This window comes from Symsagittifera roscoffensis, chromosome 5 (genome assembly GCF_963678635.1).
Source record: "Symsagittifera roscoffensis chromosome 5, txSymRosc1.1, whole genome shotgun sequence".
In the NCBI taxonomy this organism is placed as follows: domain Eukaryota; kingdom Metazoa; phylum Xenacoelomorpha; order Acoela; family Convolutidae; genus Symsagittifera; species Symsagittifera roscoffensis.
In genome coordinates this window covers 1,696,628-1,716,768 of record NC_087066.1, presented here as the reverse complement: position 1 = coordinate 1,716,768, position 20,141 = coordinate 1,696,628, and the positions used below count along the sequence as shown (strand labels likewise).

The following is a 20,141-nucleotide window of genomic DNA, read 5'->3' as shown; positions in this document are numbered from 1 at the left end:
TTGAATTTTTTTTTTTTTTGTTTGCTTTTGTGATTAAATTTTCGATGACAACAGGAGTCAAAAATGATATATAATTTCCAATAAGTTCTATTATTTGTCTTTCCTCTCATGTTACTACTAATGGCACGTTTTTTCAATTTTTAAATAGTCGGAACTCATTGTCGGAACGCACAGCAACCGGTTATCTTATTTCAATCGTTTATCTTATGAATCCAAGCTTTTTCTTTTCTCCCTTTTTCGGTTCTAGTTTCACCAAATATTGAATCACGATCAAATCTCGAGATAATAGCCAACCCTCGTCAAAGAAATTGATGCTATATATAACGAATGCGATATGGGTAAGAATTGCCGGGAAGGGGGGAACATGAAAAACAGTAAATATTTAACTCTTATGTTATACCATGGTTTAGGTGGATTTTCATGCTGAAAACAATTTTAAAAAGACAATTTTAATTGCCGTCAAGGCCAGACCAAATGCAACGATCAATCAAACTCTTTTTGAGATTTTTCAAAAACTGAGAACACAATGAACTTGTTAAATTCTTTCCAAAGGAAAAACGACATGGTCCCAGGCATAACAAAACGTGCAGCTCTTCAAAAGTCGAGGCTCCTTCTCAGTCTTGAAGTTATAGAACTGAGCAGTTTTATTCGGCAGACGTGCTCTTGGGATTGTTAACAGTGTATTGTTAACAGTGCTACGAAGGTGTATTTGTTGTATAGCGTTCCAAACTCTTATGGAAGTTCAATATCAAAAACAGACTATACTCTCATGGGAGACTTCGCACAGCTTCCATATACCTTAGGTTTTCAAAATAATAAAAAACTGTTGGGAGGACGAATTGATACGGAATTAAAGAAAAATTGCGAATGGAACCTTAAAATCACGGATTATTAGTGACATATTGAGGGCTGATAAATGTCTTGTTTTTCAACGGGTCACAAACGTGGTTCACGTGGTAAAAAAGGACACTTTGCAACAACGTGTCGAATTCTGCCAGCCACCAACCGCACAGGTAGCAGTAGAAACACTCATCCTCTGGGCTGCCACATAGGACAAAAAGATGGCAGAGAGGTAGAAATAGTAAGTTAATTCAGGTGCTGAAACAACAGTGATTTAATTGAGCTTCTCGGTATAACTCAGAAAATCTACTAAATGGAATGGCGCCAACACTAGAAACATACGGTGGACTCTTGGAGCATATACGAAAAAAAACTCTCGGTGCTTTGTGATTTGCATGGAATGGTCGAGTCTACAGAAATTGTATGATCAAACAAAGATATCAGACTCCTCAGATCTGGTCTATTGCCTACCAAGTATGCGCGACAGGTTCTATCAATTTTATTACCGATGCGAGAGACATTAAAAGCTGAGCTACAAGTCAACTTCAAACAGGGAGTGCTTGAGGCAGTATAGCCCGGAGGAGTAAACAACAGATCAACAGTCGTCCAGCAGTGGAAACTCAGTCACTTGAGCACTTGAGCCTTTTTGACAACAAAAAAGATCACCTCAAGGGCTAGCTAATTGACCAAAATTCTTCATTTCACAACAAGTAGACTTAGCTTCACTTTGCACGTAGCTATCTTTTTTGGAAAAATTATCCTCTCAGACGTCTAACACCAAATTAAACCAAATTATGACTCAGAAGCGCAAAAAAGTTAAAACTATGATAACTTTCCATCATCATCATCATCACATATGTTATTTCGACACCAATTTCTTGAATTCAAAGGTGTTTGAGTTTAATTAAAAACCAGTTTTGTCGTATAAATAATCAGTCGCTCTGCTAAAGATGAGTTCGTTTCTGTCAATAGCCGTACCCACTCTAAAATGAGCTGGGATTTAAACAGAAAATGTTCTTTGAAGATGGTTAAAAATCGGACCCGCTCTAAAATGAGCTGGGCGTTTCATCGTCGTCGCCTTCTTTGCCTTCGTTTCACAGCCATTGGATTTTCTATGCTTCTGAAGGCGTCATAAAAGTCCTTAGCAAGTTCGCGCACGCCATTTGCTGTGGGGTGAAGTCCATCTGCGCAAACATGCCTCCGATAGCTGAACTTTACAGTTTTAAAGAGCGGGATTTTATACCATGCCGTTAGATTTCTGTAGCATTTATTCACTCTCCTGATAAGAGAGCGTTCACCTTCCCGGCTAATAAGTGACATGACGCCAACTTCGAAATTGCAGTCAAGGAGTCTAAAAATAGCACTCTCCATCTCCTCGGCTACTTCAGTCGCTCCCAATGACTGGCGCCCTGAACGGTCAAACAGGTTGTTTGTTCCTCCCATTATGAGCACTGTTTGTACATCCAAGTTTTTCATATCATTGAGAACCTGATCGCTACAAAGGGTTGAGAGAGTTCCACCAGGGCACGAAACTGTCACTGAATCTGGCAGAAAAATCCCATAAACTAGCGATGATCCCAAAACAGCATATGTCACTCTCTTGATCTTATCAGAGCTCAATATTATCCGTCTTTTGGGGAGAAACCTGGTTTCAACATGAACATTTCTTAGACGCAAGGTTTCGTTTAGCTTTTGAATTCCAACCTTTCTAGTTTCAGTCATTTTAGCAACCTTTAACTGAAACAAGTCTCATAGTAATACTGGTTAAACAACTTCCAGGACAAGTTGTTCGTCTACTGAATAACAAGAGAGCAAAACGAAAAAGTTTACACTTGTAGTCAACGCGCCGATCCAACGAAATCAATTCACGACCATTGAAACAAAATCAAACGCGAAACGACATAGATGACAGTTGGTTCGATTTCAGCTATTCGGTATCAGCCCCATAATTGGATAATTGAGAAAAACGGATCGAAAGATAACTGCGAATCATTTTGTGGACTGGAAACTTTCTACGAACAAATGATACCGATTCTTTTAGTGTTTTCAGCCCACGTTTTAACATCAATTACGAAAAAAATGCAACTGATTGTTTTGATGCCATGCGCTGCTTTTAGTCGTACAATTATGAACATGTTCAAGTCCTAGGTGTTTGGTTGCCGAGTGATTGAAGTTACATGGCTTCTAATCTCCAATCAGACACTCTCCCGGGTTGACCAAAACTTCTTATCTTCTTATCATACAATTTTCCACCAGGGCACGAAACTGTCACTGAATCTGGCAGAAAAATCCCATAAACTAGCGATGATCCCAAAACAGCATATGTCACTCTCTTGATCTTATCAGAGCTCAATATTATCCGTCTTTTGGGGAGAAACCTGGTTTCAACATGAACATTTCTTAGACGCAAGGTTTCGTTTAGCTTTTGAATTCCAACCTTTCTAGTTTCAGTCATTTTAGCAACCTTTAACTGAAACAAGTCTCATAGTAATACTGGTTAAACAACTTCCAGGACAAGTTGTTCGTCTACTGAATAACAAGAGAGCAAAACGAAAAAGTTTACACTTGTAGTCAACGCGCCGATCCAACGAAATCAATTCACGACCATTGAAACAAAATCAAACGCGAAACGACATAGATGACAGTTGGTTCGATTTCAGCTATTCGGTATCAGCCCCATAATTGGATAATTGAGAAAAACGGATCGAAAGATAACTGCGAATCATTTTGTGGACTGGAAACTTTCTACGAACAAATGATACCGATTCTTTTAGTGTTTTCAGCCCACGTTTTAACATCAATTACGAAAAAAATGCAACTGATTGTTTTGATGCCATGCGCTGCTTTTAGTCGTACAATTATGAACATGTTCAAGTCCTAGGTGTTTGGTTGCCGAGTGATTGAAGTTACATGGCTTCTAATCTCCAATCAGACACTCTCCCGGGTTGACCAAAACTTCTTATCTTCTTATCATACAATTTTCACATATGAGAAACTTCTTGTCATACAATTTCATACAATTGCATACGTACAGAAAATTGTATGAAAACTCTATGATAAGCCTTTTTCCATAAACCAAAAATTTTGATGTTTTCTTTCTAAATTTAGTTTCTGAAAAATATTCGCTTGTGTTTGCAACCCAACACAAGTGACAAAGACCTTGGTTACTCAAAGCACCAAAACTTTTAAAAATCATGTAATAAAAAAAACTTTTTCCAACCATGATATTTTCAATGTTTTGAATTTTTAAATTATCAGACATTTATCAAGGCATACATAAACACGCCATACAAAAAAATAGGAGTTTTAAGGTTTTTGGAAAAAAAATTTCAAGTGGAAAGCAAAAAGAGCCAACATTATCGTATCCAGGACTACGTTATGCACACAAAAAATTAAATTTTGCCTGCAATTTTTTTTTGTTGAAAATGTCCGTTTGCGTACAAAATTGGTTTTGCGATTGAAAAAAAAAACAAAAATTTTTTGGGGCAAATTTTCAAAATTACTTTGTTGCCACCAAAAAAATGCCAGTCATACAATTTCCATAAATGGGAATTGAATGATAAGCATTTTTTTCAAAAACCAAAACCTCGGTTTTTTATCACATGTTTCATTAGAATCAAAATTTAGTGAACATCTCTTTTCAACCATTTTTCGAAATTGTATGAAAATTGTATGACAAGCATTTTTCCACACACTTGATGTATGGAATTGTATGATAAACATTTTTGGTGTATGGAGGTCAACCCGGGCTGTTGTCTTTTCTGTTTCTTCGGACGAATATTTTGTACGTCAAGTCAACAAGACTGCTCAAACAGGTTGAAGCTTGGAGGCTTGTGACTGCTTTTAAGGCTTGTGACTAATTTTTGAGCCAGTAAAAGTTCTGCTTTCTCGTTTTTTGACAACTGGCCTAATGGCGCGTCAATTATCCCTGATTACACAATTGGCGGTCTTCAATCAATCTCAACATTACGAAAAGTTATCCAGCAAGAAGCAAAACATCGCTTTACTCTCGGAATCAAAGCATTGGCATCTCTGAAAGGCTTCGTCAGATGGTTTTTAAAATTATGCTCTAGTTTCTGACCAAGAGTTCAATGTAAAGCAAAGTGTTTTCTTTCTAATTGTAATTCTATAGCAGCAGCTAAAACAGTTACAAAAACTGCATATGCATATGAAGTATCTATAGCACGACAAGGTTTGCATTGAATTAAAAGCAAAGTTTCTAAAAAAGTTGCCTAAAATTGTGCATTGAATTAAAAGCAAAGTTTCTAAAAAAGTTGCCTAAAATTATGAATTGAATTAAAAGCAAAGTTTCTAAAAAAACTCCCTAAAATTGTGCATTGATCTAAAAGCAAAGTTTCCAAAAAAGTTGCATAAAAGTGTGCATTGAATTAAATGCAAAGTTTCTTAAAAAATTCCCTAAAAATGTGCATTGAATTAAAAGCAAATTTTCTAAAAAAAATCCCTAAAATTGTGCATTGAATTAAAAGCAAAGTTTCTAAAAAATTTCCCCAAAATTGTGCATTGAATTAAAAGAAAAATTTCTAAAGAGTTTTCCTAAAATTGTGCATTGAATTAAAAGCAAAGTTTCTAAAAAAGTTCCTTAAAATTGTGAATTGAATCAAAAGCAAAGTTTCTTAAAAAGTTATCTAGAAATGGGCATTCAAATAAAAACAAAGTTTCTAAAAAATTTCCCTAAAAATGGGCATTGAATTAAAAGCAAAGTTTCTAAATAATTTCCCTAAAAATGGGCATTGAATTAAAAGCAAAGTTTCTAAAATGTTCCCTAAATTTGTGCATTAAATTAAATGCAAAACTTCTAAAGGATTTACCTATAATTGTGCATTGAATTAAAACAACGTTTCTTAAAAAGTTCCCTAAAATTGTGAATTGAATCAAAAGCAAAGTTTCTTAAAAAGTTATCTAGAAATGGGCATTGGAATAAAATCAAAGTTTATTAAAAAGTTCCCTAAAAATGGACAATGAGTTAAAAGCAAAGTTTCTAAAAAATCTCCCTAAAATTGTGCATTGAATTAAAAGCAAATTTTCTAGTAAAGTTCCCTTAAATTGTGAATTGAATCAAAAGCAAAGTTTCTTTAAAAGTTATCTAGAAATGTGCATTGAAATAAAATCAAAGTTTATTAAAAAGTTCCCTAAAAATGGACAATGAATTAAAAGCAATGTTTCTAAATAATTTCCCTAAAAATGGGCATTGAATTAAAAGCAAATTATCTATAAAAGTTCCCTGACACTGTGCACTGAATTAAAAACAAAGTTTCTAAAAAATTTATCTAAAAATGGACAATGAATTAAAAGCAATGTTTCTAAACAATTTCCCTAAAAATGGGCATTGAATTAAAAGCAAATTTTCTATAAAAGTTCCCTAAAATTGTGCACTGAATTAAAAACAAAGTTTCTAAAAAATTTATCTAAAAATGGGCATTGAATTAAAAACAAAGTTTCTAATAAATTTATCTGAAAATGGGCATTGAATTAAAAGCAAAGTTTCTAAAAAAATTTCCCTAAAAATGGGCATTGAATTAAAAGCAAAGTTTCTAAAATTTTCCCTATATTTGTGCATTAAATTAAATGCAAATCTTGTATAGGATTTCCCTAAAATTGTGCATTGAATTAAAAGCAACGTTTCTTAAAAACTTCCCTAAAATTGTGAATTGAATCAAAAGCAAAGTTTCTTAAAAAGTTATCTAGAAATGGGCATTGAAAAAAAATCAAAGTTTATTTAAAAGTTCCTTAAAAATGGACAATGAATTAAAAGCAAAGTTTCTAAAAAATCTCCCTAAAATTGTGCATTGAATTAAAAGCAAATTTTTTAGTAAAGTTCCCTTAAATTGTGAATTGAATCAAAAGCAAAGTTTCTTAAAAAGTTATCTAGAAATGTGCATTGAAATAAAATCAAAGTTTATTAAAAAGTTCCCTAAAAATGGACAATGAATTAAAAGCAAAGTTTCTAAAATTTTCCCTATATTTGTGCATTAAATTAAATGCAAATCTTGTATAGGATTTCCCTAAAATTGTGCATTGAATTAAAAGCAACGTTTCTTAAAAAGTTCCCTAAAATTGTGCACTGAATTAAAAACAAAGTTTCTAAAAAATTTATCTAAAAATGGACAATGAATTAAAAGCAATGTTTCTAAACAATTTCCCTAAAAATGGGCATTGAATTAAAAGCAAATTTTCTATAAAAGTTCCCTAAAATTGTGCACTGAATTAAAAACAAAGTTTCTACAAAATTTATCTAAAAATGGGCATTGAATTAAAAACAAAGTTTCTAAAAAATTTATCTAAAAATGGGCATTGAATTAAAAGCAAAGTTTCTAAAAAAATTTCCCTAAAAATGGACATTGAATTAAAAGCAAAGTTTCTAAAATTTTCTCTATATTTGTGCATTAAATTAAATGCAAATCTTGTATAGGATTTCCCTAAAATTGTGCATTGAATTAAAAGCAACGTTTCTAAAAAAGTTCCTTAAAATTGTGAATTGAATCAAAAGCAAAGTTTCTTAAAAAGTTATCTAGAAATGGGCATTCAAATAAAAACAAAGTTTCTAAAAAATTTCCCTAAAAATGGGCATTGAATTAAAAGCAAAGTTTCTAAAATGTTCCCTAAATTTGTGCATTAAATTAAATGCAAATCTTGTATAGGATTTCCCTAAAATTGTGCATTGAATTAAAAGCAACGTTTCTTAAAAAGTTCCCTAAAATTGTGAATTGAATCAAAAGCAAAGTTTCTTAAAAAGTTATCTAGAAATGGGCATTGAAAAAAAATCAAAGTTTATTTAAAAGTTCCTTAAAAATGGACAATGAATTAAAGGCAAAGTTTCAAAAAACTTTCTTCAAATTTTTGCATTGAATTAAAAGCAAAGTTTCTAAAATAAGTTCCTTAAAATTGTGCATTGAATTATAAGCAAAGTTTTTTATAAAAATTCCTAAAAAGGGGCATTGAATTAAAAGCAAAGTTTCTAAAACAATTCCCTAAAAATGGGCATTGAATTAAAAGCAAATCTTCTAAATTTGTTCCCTCAACGTTGAAATTATCAATTTAAGCTCGAATTACAACGAAGAGAAGATTAAAATATCTAGATTTCATGAGAAACTTACGACTTCAAAAAAAATTTTGCGTTAAGAGTATTACAAGAAGATAGTTTTTTTTAAAGAAATTTGAAAACTTTTCTATAAATTTATTATAATTTGCTCTCAAACAGAATATAATTTTTTCCCATTGCAATGTACAAAACCAAAAACTTCATATGTAAATATAAATCGTCCTCCACGAGCTGATCATTAATTTACAATTAGTCAGTAGTTGCTGACCAAATTTATATCAGCTCACTCATAACATCCAACCCGCACTCAAATGATTCAAAATCCATTACAATGATGTTCAAATGATTTAAAATCCATTACAATAATAAGTTTTCCGGTATTATTTTATTAAATTATAATCAAATATAATTGATTATAACTTTTCCGAAAGTTTCTTATAATCTCTTATAATCAATTATAATCTACTAGAACAGATTATAATCCCTTCTTCCGTCGAAAGATTATTTCACAAGAAAAATCAATCATAATGGATTATGATCAGGCTATTCTGCATGAGAACACAGTAAAGTTCAGTAAAAAGTAAGAATCACTAAGCCAAGGGCGGATCTAGTATTTTCGCGAGGGGGTTCTCCTAAACCCTATAAATGTTGACTAGATTGATGCCGAGCTCTCCTAAGGCAATAAAAAGACCCTGTTGTGGTCAAACTGTATGCGCCCTAGGCATAATTTTGAACAAAAAAAAACAGGCCAAAAATGCATTTTTAGGCTTTTTTTTGAAAAATATGACCAAAAAATTGCATTTTGTGCGGCGCGCACCCCTCTCAAAAACAATATATATTAGGCGCCGTAAAAATTTTAGATTCAGTAAGCCAAAAATGAATATCTCAAAATAGTGGGGATACCTCAAAATAGTGGGGGATCTCAAAATAGTGGGTGGATTTCAAAATAGTGGGGTGATCTCAAAATGGTGGGGGAAGGATCTTTTGGGTTGGATCAGTTGAGATCTTTTGGGTCGGCAGCAGGTCAAGTCCCTGAGGGGGGACGTTGGCCCCCTGACACCCTCTTCCTCCATCCGCTGATGACTATAAATACAAAATTACAGTTTCTTTTAGCTCGGTAACCAACTGAAAAGCACACAAAACAAGACAAAACTAAAACAAAATGAAGCGATGAAGTTTGTTGAATAATAATGGATTGTAATAATCCATTATAATGGATTATAGTTCAATAAAAATTGAGAAAAAAAAACGTTCATAAACTAATCGATTATAATCGATTGTAATCGGTTATAAGGATTCTCATTGTTTCGAAAAATAGTAACAATATAATCCATTTTTATTCGATTATAATCAATTCTTTTTGAAATTTATGGAAACTGACAATAAAAATCTATTATAATCTATTTTTTTCTCTTTTTACTGAGTGTGGGAACGTATATGACATGACTCATCAAGGTGAAATTAGTAGTTGATCCCCGAAACAATTTTTAACTGCCAAATTTGTTGAAATAAGAATTATTGGCCTAAAAAATCTCTTTGTTTGGAATTTTTTGTCCGAAATTCGTGCTGTACACTATTGGTAAATTTTGCATGAAAAATTTGAGAAAAATATTTTGCAACTTTTTGGTGATTTTTTTTCTAAAAAATATCAAAACGTCACTTTTGGCCTGTTTTTTCAAAATTTTGCATGCAGTGCTGAATTTGTTTTAGAAAATAGGTTCCTTATAGTGTTTTCGGAGAGCTCGGAAAATCAAATCGGTCGATCTAAGAAAAGGCACGCCCTTGGAAAATTTTCTGCGCACGCCACTAGCTCTAATATTTCTTCAATACAAATGTCATTTTGCTCAAACCCTATTTTGAATATCCATCAAAATGGCGCAAGGTTCCGAAAAACAGGCATGTTATGCTGCAGTTAACATGGTGCATGTTGGTACGAACTGGAAGCAGTTCTATAGTATCAGATAAGTTATAAACAGTTGCTTGTCGTAGTGGTTGTTAATTATAATTTGTAATGTGTGTCGTTGTGTGTGTTTGAGATGTTCTCTGTGGTGACGACAGTGACCCTTTCTCACAATCTGGCTCTCAGTCAGGAACAGATGCTGGACAACTTCCGACTGCAGACGAACCGCCAGGAGCAGATAGACGGCATCATCAGTGAGTATAGTTACAGTGGTCACACACACACGCACAGTAAAGGGAGAGAGACTGTTGTTTTTTGCTACCCGAGTCGAGATTTTTCACCTAATTTGAAGCAAGATTTGAGCGGTTTGAGCGGTTTTTGAACGGTTTATCTAAAAAAAACCGCTCAAAAACCGCGCAAGTGCCTCCCGCGACCTTCACTAAAAGTGTAGAGTGAGTTCTAAAGGTGTCTATGGCCTTGAACTACTAAGTTGAATAAAATACGAAATAACTGGATGGTAACAGAGTTCCTTCTGTTCTGTTCTGTTCTGTTCTGTTCTGTTCTGTTCTTCTGCTGCTGCTGTCAGGAGTGTATGTTCTATAGGGCGAGTGAGTGAGTGGAGTATATGTGTACACTATGATTGTATTGTAATGTGTATTGTGTATTGTGTGTGTTTAGAGTATGCGAGGTGTGCCATCATAGTGTCTCTGCTGCTGTCCCTCTCAACTGCATTCGCATCTGTCGCCCTCCTCTGGGGCATGAAGAAGGTACATCACAAGACAACACTCCCACCTCCCCCTCCCCCCTCTTCCTCACCCACTCCAAAATTACACTTGTTAAGATATTAGTCGTCCAACTCCACTAGTGTAGTCTAGTCTAAGACGACCGACAAAAAATCACCCCCTCCCCTCCCACTACCTAAAGCAACGCAAGTCAAGGTAGCACCACCCCCTTTAACGAACTTTTATCTTTCTATTTTCGACAGTGGAGATAAACAGTTCATTCGATGTGGCCTCAATTCATAATCTGTTTGGGAGAAGCTGTATTACGCAGCTGATTAAATCTGGCTGCGATTGTATTACCATCCCACACTCTCAATCCCATTCGCCCTCGAAACTAATTGAACCGCAACTCATCCTCAAAACTCATTACTCTCTCTGCCTACGTCAAAACACATTCCAATTTCCCTCTCCCACTCCCTTCCCGCTTTCTTTCTTTCCCCCTAAGGGGGGCTAATGGGATCAGACCTCCTTTTCCAATTTCATACTCGAGGGCCAATACACCTGAGCCCCAACAGAGAGAAGGAATCTTTAGAGCAGCACAAGTGAAAGCATACTTGTATAGACGCACCTGAGAGAAAAAAAGGGAGAACTTTTGCATTTTTTCTTTTGTTTTAACGTTTTTCCTATTCTTCTTTTCTGTTACTGATTTCAGCTAAGTTATATTTTGATGAGATCGATAAAGAGGGAAAAATTAGGAGATTGATTATTATTTTGCGGGTGCAGCAAAGTTTAATTTGGGACGTTGAGGCTTTTTTCATTCTATGGTAATGTTTGTTCGCCATTTTTTTTTCCATTTAACAAATATCCAAAACAACGAAAGTCATCCTCATAAATTACGTATGGCAATCACTCAGGTAAACTCCACTTATTGAATTGCGATGTAACGTATTGCAATTCATATCAGATTATGAAAAAAAAACGTAAATTTTTTGCATACGGCAGAAAGCGTTTACTTTGAAAAAATTCAGTGGTTGAAAAATTTGCCCGTATTCTGCCAGATTTGAGTTTATCTTAGCATATAAATACACTAAAAGATTCTGAATGCCCACAAAAGAATCATTGTAACTTTTGGCGAATAAGTGTAAAATCTGATTCAAGACTACGTTATAGACAGAAAATATATAATTTTGCACAGCAGCGTAGGCGGACGTCTCTTTTTCAGAAATTTCAACCCTCCACTGCTCAGAGAGTCCCCCTTTGGTACTATTGCACGACACTCCGTTGTAGTTGATCAACCCTTACTACTTTTGAAGGCACGTTCGGCATTAATGCATAATACTTTTGTGGGGAGGGGGACTCAATTTTTTGGTCAAATCCTCCCAGAAGTTGCATGAAAATGTCTTTTGAGTTTTCCTTGCACTCATATAATGAAATGTATGACAAGCAATTCTTATTTGCAGAGGTCAACTGTTTTGTTTTGGCGCGCGCTTTCCCTTTCAAGATGAGCTCATATAACGGCACCGAATGCGTCTTTAGAAAAATTTCAAGGTCCGTTGATCGAAATATTATCCCGTAAAACTATACCTCAGGTGGCCTTTGGTTGGTGAAGGGTCGAATGCAAAAACTCCCACATATCCCGCCCCAAAAAACCGCTACTGTGCCTCTATATTGAGACTTTTGGCCTGTTTCACTTAGTAACTGACTAGTGTGAGTGTACATGATGTTTGTGTTGTGTTGTGTAGAGGCGGGCGGAGTACCTGGTGCCCTGGATCTGTGTGAGTGTGGTGTCCATCCTCTTCAACCTCCTCTCCTCCACCATCTTCATCATCATAGTGTGGCCGGTAAGTGAGGACACACACACAATAATATATGACACAGTTAACATTACAGTTACTAGACACTACCAACTATGCTAACCTCACACACAAACCTAGCATCATTCAGCCACTTTTTAATGATAATGATGAAATACTATTGACAAATTTGATGTGTTTTAATTATACTTTGATGCACTTTTTGTGCTCTTCAGAATACGCTGGTAAGACATTCATATTTGAAAGGACTGAAGATAGAATACGCAAAACAAAACACACCAACAAAATCCTGCTGCTCTGAGTATTGGCACTCTGCAGCAAAACATCAATTGTTTAAATAGCGGGATTTAATCAAGATTACAACCACTGCAAGCCACACCAACCACTGCAACTAACAGGAATGCCCAAACTGAAACATCTTCTTAGCTTATAACTCGCTTATTTTTGATCACATCTTTTTTCCAAGTCAAAAGAATAAATATTTTGATTTTTTCTTGTATGATTTTTCTATTATGCTGCCCTTCGCTTTGTGTAAAACTAGTTATTTTCTCGTTTTTTCGTTTTATGCTGGATTTTGATTTTGTGATTTTGTTGATTAGTTGATTTACAAGATTGGGTTCAAGTATTAGTTGCAATAAATGGTCTGCTATTTCCACTGGCATGTGTTAGTTGACTGGCTCAAATTAGAAAGTATCACTAGGTAGTACCTGGATGCATACATTTATGTGAGTGTGTGTGTGTGTTTGCAGGTCACGAGCAAGGCGGCCTGTGTGATCATTCTGGTGCTGGTGTTCGGGTTCTACTTCCTGTGGGTGAGTGCTGTTCCTCTGTTCATCCCCCCCCCTATTCAGTGTATAAATTAGTGTTGGATTGTGTCTGTCTCTGTAGGCGTACTGTGTGGTGGTGGTGGTGAGATACAGGAAGAGACACAGACGCAAGAGCAGCATGACTGCTTCTTTCAACCACGACAACAACAACCCCCCACTCCTCTTCTCCCCACCCCCTCCTCCCCCTCATCCTTCTCAAACACACTATCCCAATGGTAAGCACCACACGCTACAAGCTATACAAGCTAGTGTGTGAAGTCGGCCTGATGCCGTTACCGAATGTGGTTCTGACATGTTCTCCAACTCCTCACTTGTTCGATGTGACACGAGCTGGGTTTGAAAACCTCCTAGGCCCTACCAACTGCCGCCATAAGACACATTACATATTGCTTCAACTGTTCATTTTGTATCATCAAATCAATCAAATACGTCCAAGCAGAATATATGCTTATAAGGTCTCAGATGTTCTTAATCTCTATTACCACCCGGAACAAAAAGGGAAATTTCGACAAACTCAGAAGAAGCAGCAGGGGTCAAGTGTGAAATTGTATTTAAGCGCTTTCAACCGTGAGCCGGAATTTACGAAAAGTTTCGAAAAGTTTTTCCAGTGTCGAGAAAAGTTGGTCTAAATATTTAAATTTTCTAGACTAATTTTCATGATTACAAAAGGAGATTGTGAGAGGACGATGAGCGAGACAATGAGCTTTCCATCTACTTCTACTGCAATTTAATTGCATGCTACAGCCGGCTATCCTTGTTATCTGAAGTCTATTTGTTTCTACAGGTGGTGTGCAGTTTAGCCAGAATGGGATGAGCCAGTCGGTACTCTACAATCAACACCATCACCATCCACACCCTCAGCCAGCTATTACAGTGACCATGCACCACTCCTCGCATCCTCCCCCTCTCATCTCCCCTGCTGCCCTACAACCCCCACTGCCCCCCTACGGTAAGAGGAAACACAAACTAAACTAGTGTTCAGATTATGCTAGACTAAGGACAAGGTCTCAAAAAATCACAGCTAAAAAGAACACTATTGATTCCTTTTTTGATGATAAAGAATGTTAAAAATCTTAATTTTGGTGGCATGCACCATTGCATCAGTCTCCTCATTTAATTGAATCAACAGCAGAACCGTCAGAGCTTTTTCTGTTTCAGAGCCAGCGGTCACTCCCTTACCCCCACCTTACTCCATAGAGCCCAGTGCGCCTCCCCCTCCTCCTCCTCCTCCTCCTCATGCAAACTCTAATCCCATTCCTTGTCAACCCAGCGTTCCTGCTGTTCGTGCTGCTCCTGTACCCCCTCCCAGTTCAGTCTCTCTTAGCCGACAGCTGCAGAGGCCAATGCAGACAGAGTGCAGAATGAACACTGCACAAGATCCAACTGGCATCTCGGCTGTGTGAAATATAACAATCAATCTGTCAGACAGCAATCCAAACAACAACTCAAATCTAGATCTTTTCCAACCTCTGTGTTCTGTATAACCGAAATAAAATTATCAAATTAAATTTTTGTTAATGAATAATTTAGCTCTCTCGCAAAATATAGATTCTTTCTATTTTTCTATTCCTTGGTCTTTCATTACTGTGCAGAACTATGTCACACAGGGTTCAACATAAATGTGCTCATTTAACACCGTATTCAGTAAACAAGCTTTCATGCTCGTAGATTTGAAGCTATATTATTTTGGTGGTGGGGAATCTACGGACTCCAGGAAAACGCGCTAAATCGCGTGTGCTGCTGGTTCCATAGTCACCATTTGTTTTCTTTTTTGAGATTGTCTCACCCTTCTCACTCAGAAATACTCCTCGGGAATGTTGATATCGGAAGTTTTTATTGCCTAGAGCCACGAATGCACTGAAAGGTGTCGTCTGAAATCCCGCTGATTCGAAGATTCACAGCCTATGATTTGAGATACCCGGCTAAATGTCAAGACTTTGGATTTAGTTTATGCCCAACGCTCGACATGATAAATGTTTATATCTTCTGTATTCTATATACGACTTTTTGTGTGCTACACAAAACCATTTAATGAAAATGAAAAATATAGAAAGGGTAAAATTGCGAGGTATCACTGACCTCTGAAATAAACGATAACTATAAAGTTGTCAAAACTTTGAAATTTCAATTGAACAAAACATATATAGATAAATGAGAAACACTTATATTCGGAAAAAGAATCGAAGTTAGCTTTATAGTGAAATATCAAATGGAAACAAATTTTATGCCTTAGTTTTACGCTCAAAGTAGAAAGAAATTTGACTTATACTGATCCAATTGTAAAATAGTTTTTTTACAACAATTAAATTCAAATTGATCACTTGTTTAAACATACATGCTGCATACTGTTACAAATTGAACTTATCATAATAAATTAAAAATCACACCGGCATTTAAATATAAAAATACACCTTAAATATAAAAATAAATATGAAGGAAACAATACTATTTATTAGTGAATCTCGAAAAAATCTAAATGATTTATCATTTATTAATTTTTTTCGTGTACTTCTATCAAAAAAATTTTGGGTTAAAATTGAATTTTTGTGTAGATTTTCTTTTTCTCAGCTTTACAATTTAAATTGTTTCATATATTACAACTATTGTTTGCTACAGATTTTTTCCCCAATTTGTTTTCAAAAACTTACTTATTACTGTCTTACTTGTCTTCTGTCTTACTCTCATATTTGTTTTGTGCGTTCTTTTAGTTTTACAGGTACTCTGTTATAGATAAACTGCCTACCGTTTTCAGTTGTCTTAAAATTTTTGCCACTTCAAATATTCTAGTCAAGCTATGATGGTTAATGATTAGTTTGATTGGCAAAATTTTAGAGTTTAAAAGTAGATCACGTGCACGACCATATTTTCTGCGGAGATAGCACACTTCGATTCCACATTTATTTTGTCTATTTAGTCTGGTGAGCTGAGACATGGGGTAGATTTTGAAAAAAAAAGCTGAACTAAAAGATAAATGTGACAAAACTAGCTATCTGAAAAGCATAACTCTTGCTTCTAATGGTACCATATGTCGCACAAAGTATAATGACTTAATTGAAAAAGCAATTTTGCTGAAGCATTTGTCTAATTCAGCTGAAAAACTGCAAATAGTTAGGCCAGTAAACTCAATACAACGCTTAAAATAGTTAAAAATTTCAGTTGAAACTATGAATGGATGTCATCATAGTATCAAATTTAATCTCGCGAACGGTAGTATTTTTTACAGCTTACTTTTGAATCGTTGTTGAAGCTGTTTTATGGCATTTTCAATCCCAAAATCTTTCAAATGTTTAGTGATATACTTTTCTGTGCGATGTTAGTTGTTTTCCGAAGAATAACTTGGCATTGTTTTTTTTTCAATCGAATAATGTCACTTTTTGAAGCCGGTTGAATCAGAACCGTTCTGGAACGAAATTAAGTAGGTCCCAAGTGTCGATCACACTTGAAAAATAACGATTCTCTGTCGAGACATTTTTTTTTAGTCCAAACAATCAATCCACCAATGACCAGTTTGTTTCGAACACATTGAAAGTCTGGTGATTTTTATTGAATGGTCACTTCGATTGAAAGTTTTCAGTTTTTGGTCGAACTTAGTCTCAGCATAACATATCCATATACGTTCAACTCGGCGGAATAGTTAATTTGCCCCGAGGCGCTCAAAAAAAAACAGTTCGTTTCTGATCAGTCGCTTGAAGACTTAGTCTAATATCTCGACCCGATTAGTGAAATTTCAAAAAATGACTGAAAGAGTCAAGGAATATTCTTCTTTTTAAAAATATACAAATATAACAAAGTATCAAACCAAGCTGCACAACCATGTGCTTTGTCACAAACATGTGCTTATTCATGTATCGACGTCGTTATCATGATGAAGAGGAGTCTGCTTAGGCTGAGTTTTGTTCGCGAAGTGGGAATTGAGGTGAGAACTTAAAAGAACTATCTGGCTGTGATTCTTGTTCAGTGGTTTGATCGGCAGTGCAGTAGTTGTGATCATCATCATCATCATCATCTTCATCATTATTGCCACTGTCATCATTCTTATGGCTTCTGTGGCTGATTCCCTCTCCTTTTTTGTGTTTGTTACTACTCTGCTGCTGCTGCTGTTGTTGTTGTTTGTTTATGTTGGGCAGGTAGACTGACAGCAAAGCTCTCCGGCCGTTCTTCTTCCTCTGCACCACCCGCAACTCCGTCTTGCCCAGTCCCTGTCTCTTCTGGGTCACCTCCACCCGCTCCCGGTCATGCTTCTCCGCAAAGTCCAACAGCTGAAACTGCAACAAAAGAAATGATAACAAAGATAGCCGGTTGCTGTGCAGGTAACACAGAGTGTTCCGAACATATTGTTGAGAAGCATACAAAAATTGTTTTTTTTTTCAAATTAGTGTAGTTTTTTTCTGCCTGGTGTAATAAAAGCTTCTGAGAATGTCCTTGATTTTAGGCATATTCGTCAATCACTGAAAACTAGGTAAATTGGGTCTTTGTTTTTACAACAAAAGACCACAAAAAAATCATTAAGAAATCAAAAAAAATCCATTTTTTTTCAATTGTTTTGCTGATATGTTTTTGAGTTAGTGGAGTCTTTATTTCAATGACCGCGCTGAATAAACTTTCAGAAATATTTTTAAAGAAAAAAAAACTAAATTTTCATGATCTATACATCTGTGAGGGGCTACCTATTGGATGTCAATCATTTTAGTTGCTATCATTTTTAATCATGCTCATCTGAAAGTCTGTCTTGTTTACGCTGACTTCTATACTAGTGTCTGGAATTAACGTTCAGAAATACAGTTCAATTAATTACTACCGTTTTACTATCTCTTATTATGGCGCAGCCATCAGATGGAGAGGGAAAACCCCTTGGGAACAGTAGAATTCTGGCCTCTGAATCAAGTGGATCCACAATTGTTGTGGGAACACTGGAAACAACGAATTCACTGGGCAATAGTGGCCAAGCATGGGCTGGTCTCATCGGACTACTACTTTGAAGCATCATTAATGGCTGCACGAATCGGCGCATTGGGGAATGTCGGAGGAAAATCAAGGGAAGAAAGGGAAAGGACTCTGATATCCAATTTGTACTTATGCCTAAGACACGAGGAACAATGCGCACTGCACAATCAGCAGCCACACTTGGATATGGAAACAATTCGACATCCGCGTTTCCTCGACATATGCCTAACATTCTTTAAAAAGGAACATACCGCAACATATGAGATGTACCAAATATTATAAAATGTCTGCTCGATTATAAAATTGAGAAATACTGGCTAAAATGTCAAAGATTGTCTGGAAAAAACCACCTCGGGCACTCCAATTCCGTCACTTTCTACGGGAAAATTTTTTGAAAACTGATCTTTTTCTAAGTCGAACAAATTGATTTTCTGAGCTCTCCCAAAGCAGTACAAAGACCCTGTATTGGCCAAATTTCTGCGCTTCAGGCAAATTTTTGAAAAAGCAGGCCAAAAAGGTTGTTTTTAGGCAATTTTTGAAATTTTTTGACCAAAAATTGCGTTTTTTTCGGCGAGCGCTTCCCCCTCAAAAGTAGTATAGAAAAATATCAGGGTCCGTCAGCCAAAAATGGATATCTCAAAATAGTACAAAGGGGGACCCTTTGGGTCGGCAAGGGGTCGAATTCCTGAGGAAGGGGGCGAAACCCCCCCTAAATCCGCTACAGTGTAATTTGTCAAAATGTTTAAAACCAAAACGGCCCCAAGCTATAATTAAGGTGTAATGGGAATATTCAGGGTTTTTCAGAGTTACGGGGCAGTCCTGTTTAATTCTATGTGCAGATCTATCAAACAGAAGCATGGGTGTATATTTTTCACACAGCGAGTTAGATTTAGATTTGAAGCAACCAACACCTACCCATTCTTTCTCTGAGTAAATTTTGGTTATTCGATTGGTGATTACTACCAACTAAGTCAGGTGGTGTGTTTACCTGTGCAGTGGACACCCTCATGTCCTCATCCTGCTGCTCTTCAGTCTCATCCCCCTCCCAGTCACTTCTTCCCCTCTCCCTGTTCCCTCTGATGTTTCCCCGCCCTCCACCCACCCCCCTGCTGTTCAACACACTCCCCCTCCCCTTCCCCTTGGCCCTCGCATGGCCCTCCGTGCTGCTGTTGCTGTTGTTCTCCCCCACTGAGGTCATGTGGTGCAGCTGTTCCCTCAGGTGTGACGGCATCATGTACCAGTGCTCGAACACCTACACACACTCACTCATAACTCAGACTACAATCAAGGTCTCTTTTGGTTAGATTTCAAGCTAACTTCTTTGGCCGAGAGAGTCGAAACTTGAAGCAAGTACCTCGAGTGTAGCAGGCAGTCATTACCTGTCCCGCTGTTTTTGAGTGCACTGCTGATGGCCTGTCTTAGAATGTAGTCTTCACTCTTGGACAGACTGTTGTTGGCACATCCAGTAACCAGCACTCCTCCCCCTCCCCCTCCTCCTCCTCCCACTCTCCTGTGTGGATAGGGGTGATGGGTGTGGGGACGTCTGCTGCTGGAAGTGTCTGCCCTCCTCAGAGCACACTCAGCCGTCCCACATCTAGGCGTCATATCTGAAACATTGATCAACTGCACTGAAGTGTTGCGCGATGACTTGATTACTATTTTAGTTTCTATTGTAATTATATAGATGTATAGTCATTCAGTCCGGTACCTAATCTTGTAAATCGAAATAGAGCTCCCGAGTCGAGGATTCTAGCCAATTGTTATACAAGATCTGAGCGGCTTGAGCAGTTTTTTAGACAATTCCCGTACCCACAGAAAGCTTCTTATCTTGATAGAACTTTTATGTAGGTATAATCTAACCAAATTTTTGTTTTCTGTATAGAAACTATATTTTTCATCTGACAATAGAAATATTCAATTTCTAGAAAGAATAACTTAAAATCAGCTCACTGCTGAACCGCAACGAGATAAACGTTCATTCTAAATGTTTTGGACATACACAAAAGTCGTAGCAATACATTGCAAATTAACACA

General features: G+C 36.4%; 2 protein-coding genes across 5 annotated transcripts in view; one reads left to right on the top strand and one right to left on the bottom strand.

The window, feature by feature from the left end:
- LOC134845660 (uncharacterized) overlaps positions 1–14,742 on the top strand; it is a 36,883-nt gene extending 22,141 nt beyond the window's left edge. For all 4 annotated transcript variants that reach the window (XM_063862682.1, XM_063862683.1, XM_063862685.1 and 1 more), the window contains 7 exons: positions 9,937–10,054; positions 10,479–10,567; positions 12,265–12,363; positions 13,086–13,148; positions 13,225–13,378; positions 13,948–14,112; positions 14,322–14,742. In XM_063862682.1, coding sequence (XP_063718752.1) covers positions 9,937–10,054; positions 10,479–10,567; positions 12,265–12,363; positions 13,086–13,148; positions 13,225–13,378; positions 13,948–14,112; positions 14,322–14,566 — 933 coding nt within the window. In that variant the 3' untranslated portion in view covers positions 14,567–14,742. The remainder of the gene's footprint in view (positions 1–9,936; positions 10,055–10,478; positions 10,568–12,264; positions 12,364–13,085; positions 13,149–13,224; positions 13,379–13,947; positions 14,113–14,321) is intronic.
- Positions 14,743–16,932: 2,190 nt separating this feature from the next.
- On the bottom strand, positions 16,933–19,712 carry LOC134845908 (sarcoplasmic reticulum histidine-rich calcium-binding protein-like). Its single transcript, XM_063863035.1, has 3 exons — positions 19,425–19,712; positions 19,096–19,359; positions 16,933–17,428 (listed from the first exon to the last, which is right to left on the bottom strand). The coding sequence occupies exons 1-3, from the start codon at positions 19,710–19,712 to the stop codon at positions 17,045–17,047; spliced, it is 936 nt and encodes a 311-aa protein (XP_063719105.1). The 3' UTR covers positions 16,933–17,044.
- Between the last annotated feature and the right edge of the window lie 429 nt (positions 19,713–20,141).

Excerpts from the sequence above, each read along its gene's own strand:
- LOC134845908 (XM_063863035.1), bottom strand. The coding sequence starts at position 19,712 with ATGACGCCTAGATGTGGGACGGCTGAGTGTGCTCTGAGGAGGGCAGAC. Across the intron at positions 19,360-19,424 it reads CGACTCTCTCGGCCAAAGAA|GTGTTCGAGCACTGGTACAT; the intron begins GTTAGCTTGAAA and ends GAGTGTGTGTAG. Across the intron at positions 17,429-19,095 it reads TGAGGGTGTCCACTGCACAG|TTTCAGCTGTTGGACTTTGC; the intron begins GTAAACACACCA and ends CTTTTGTTGCAG.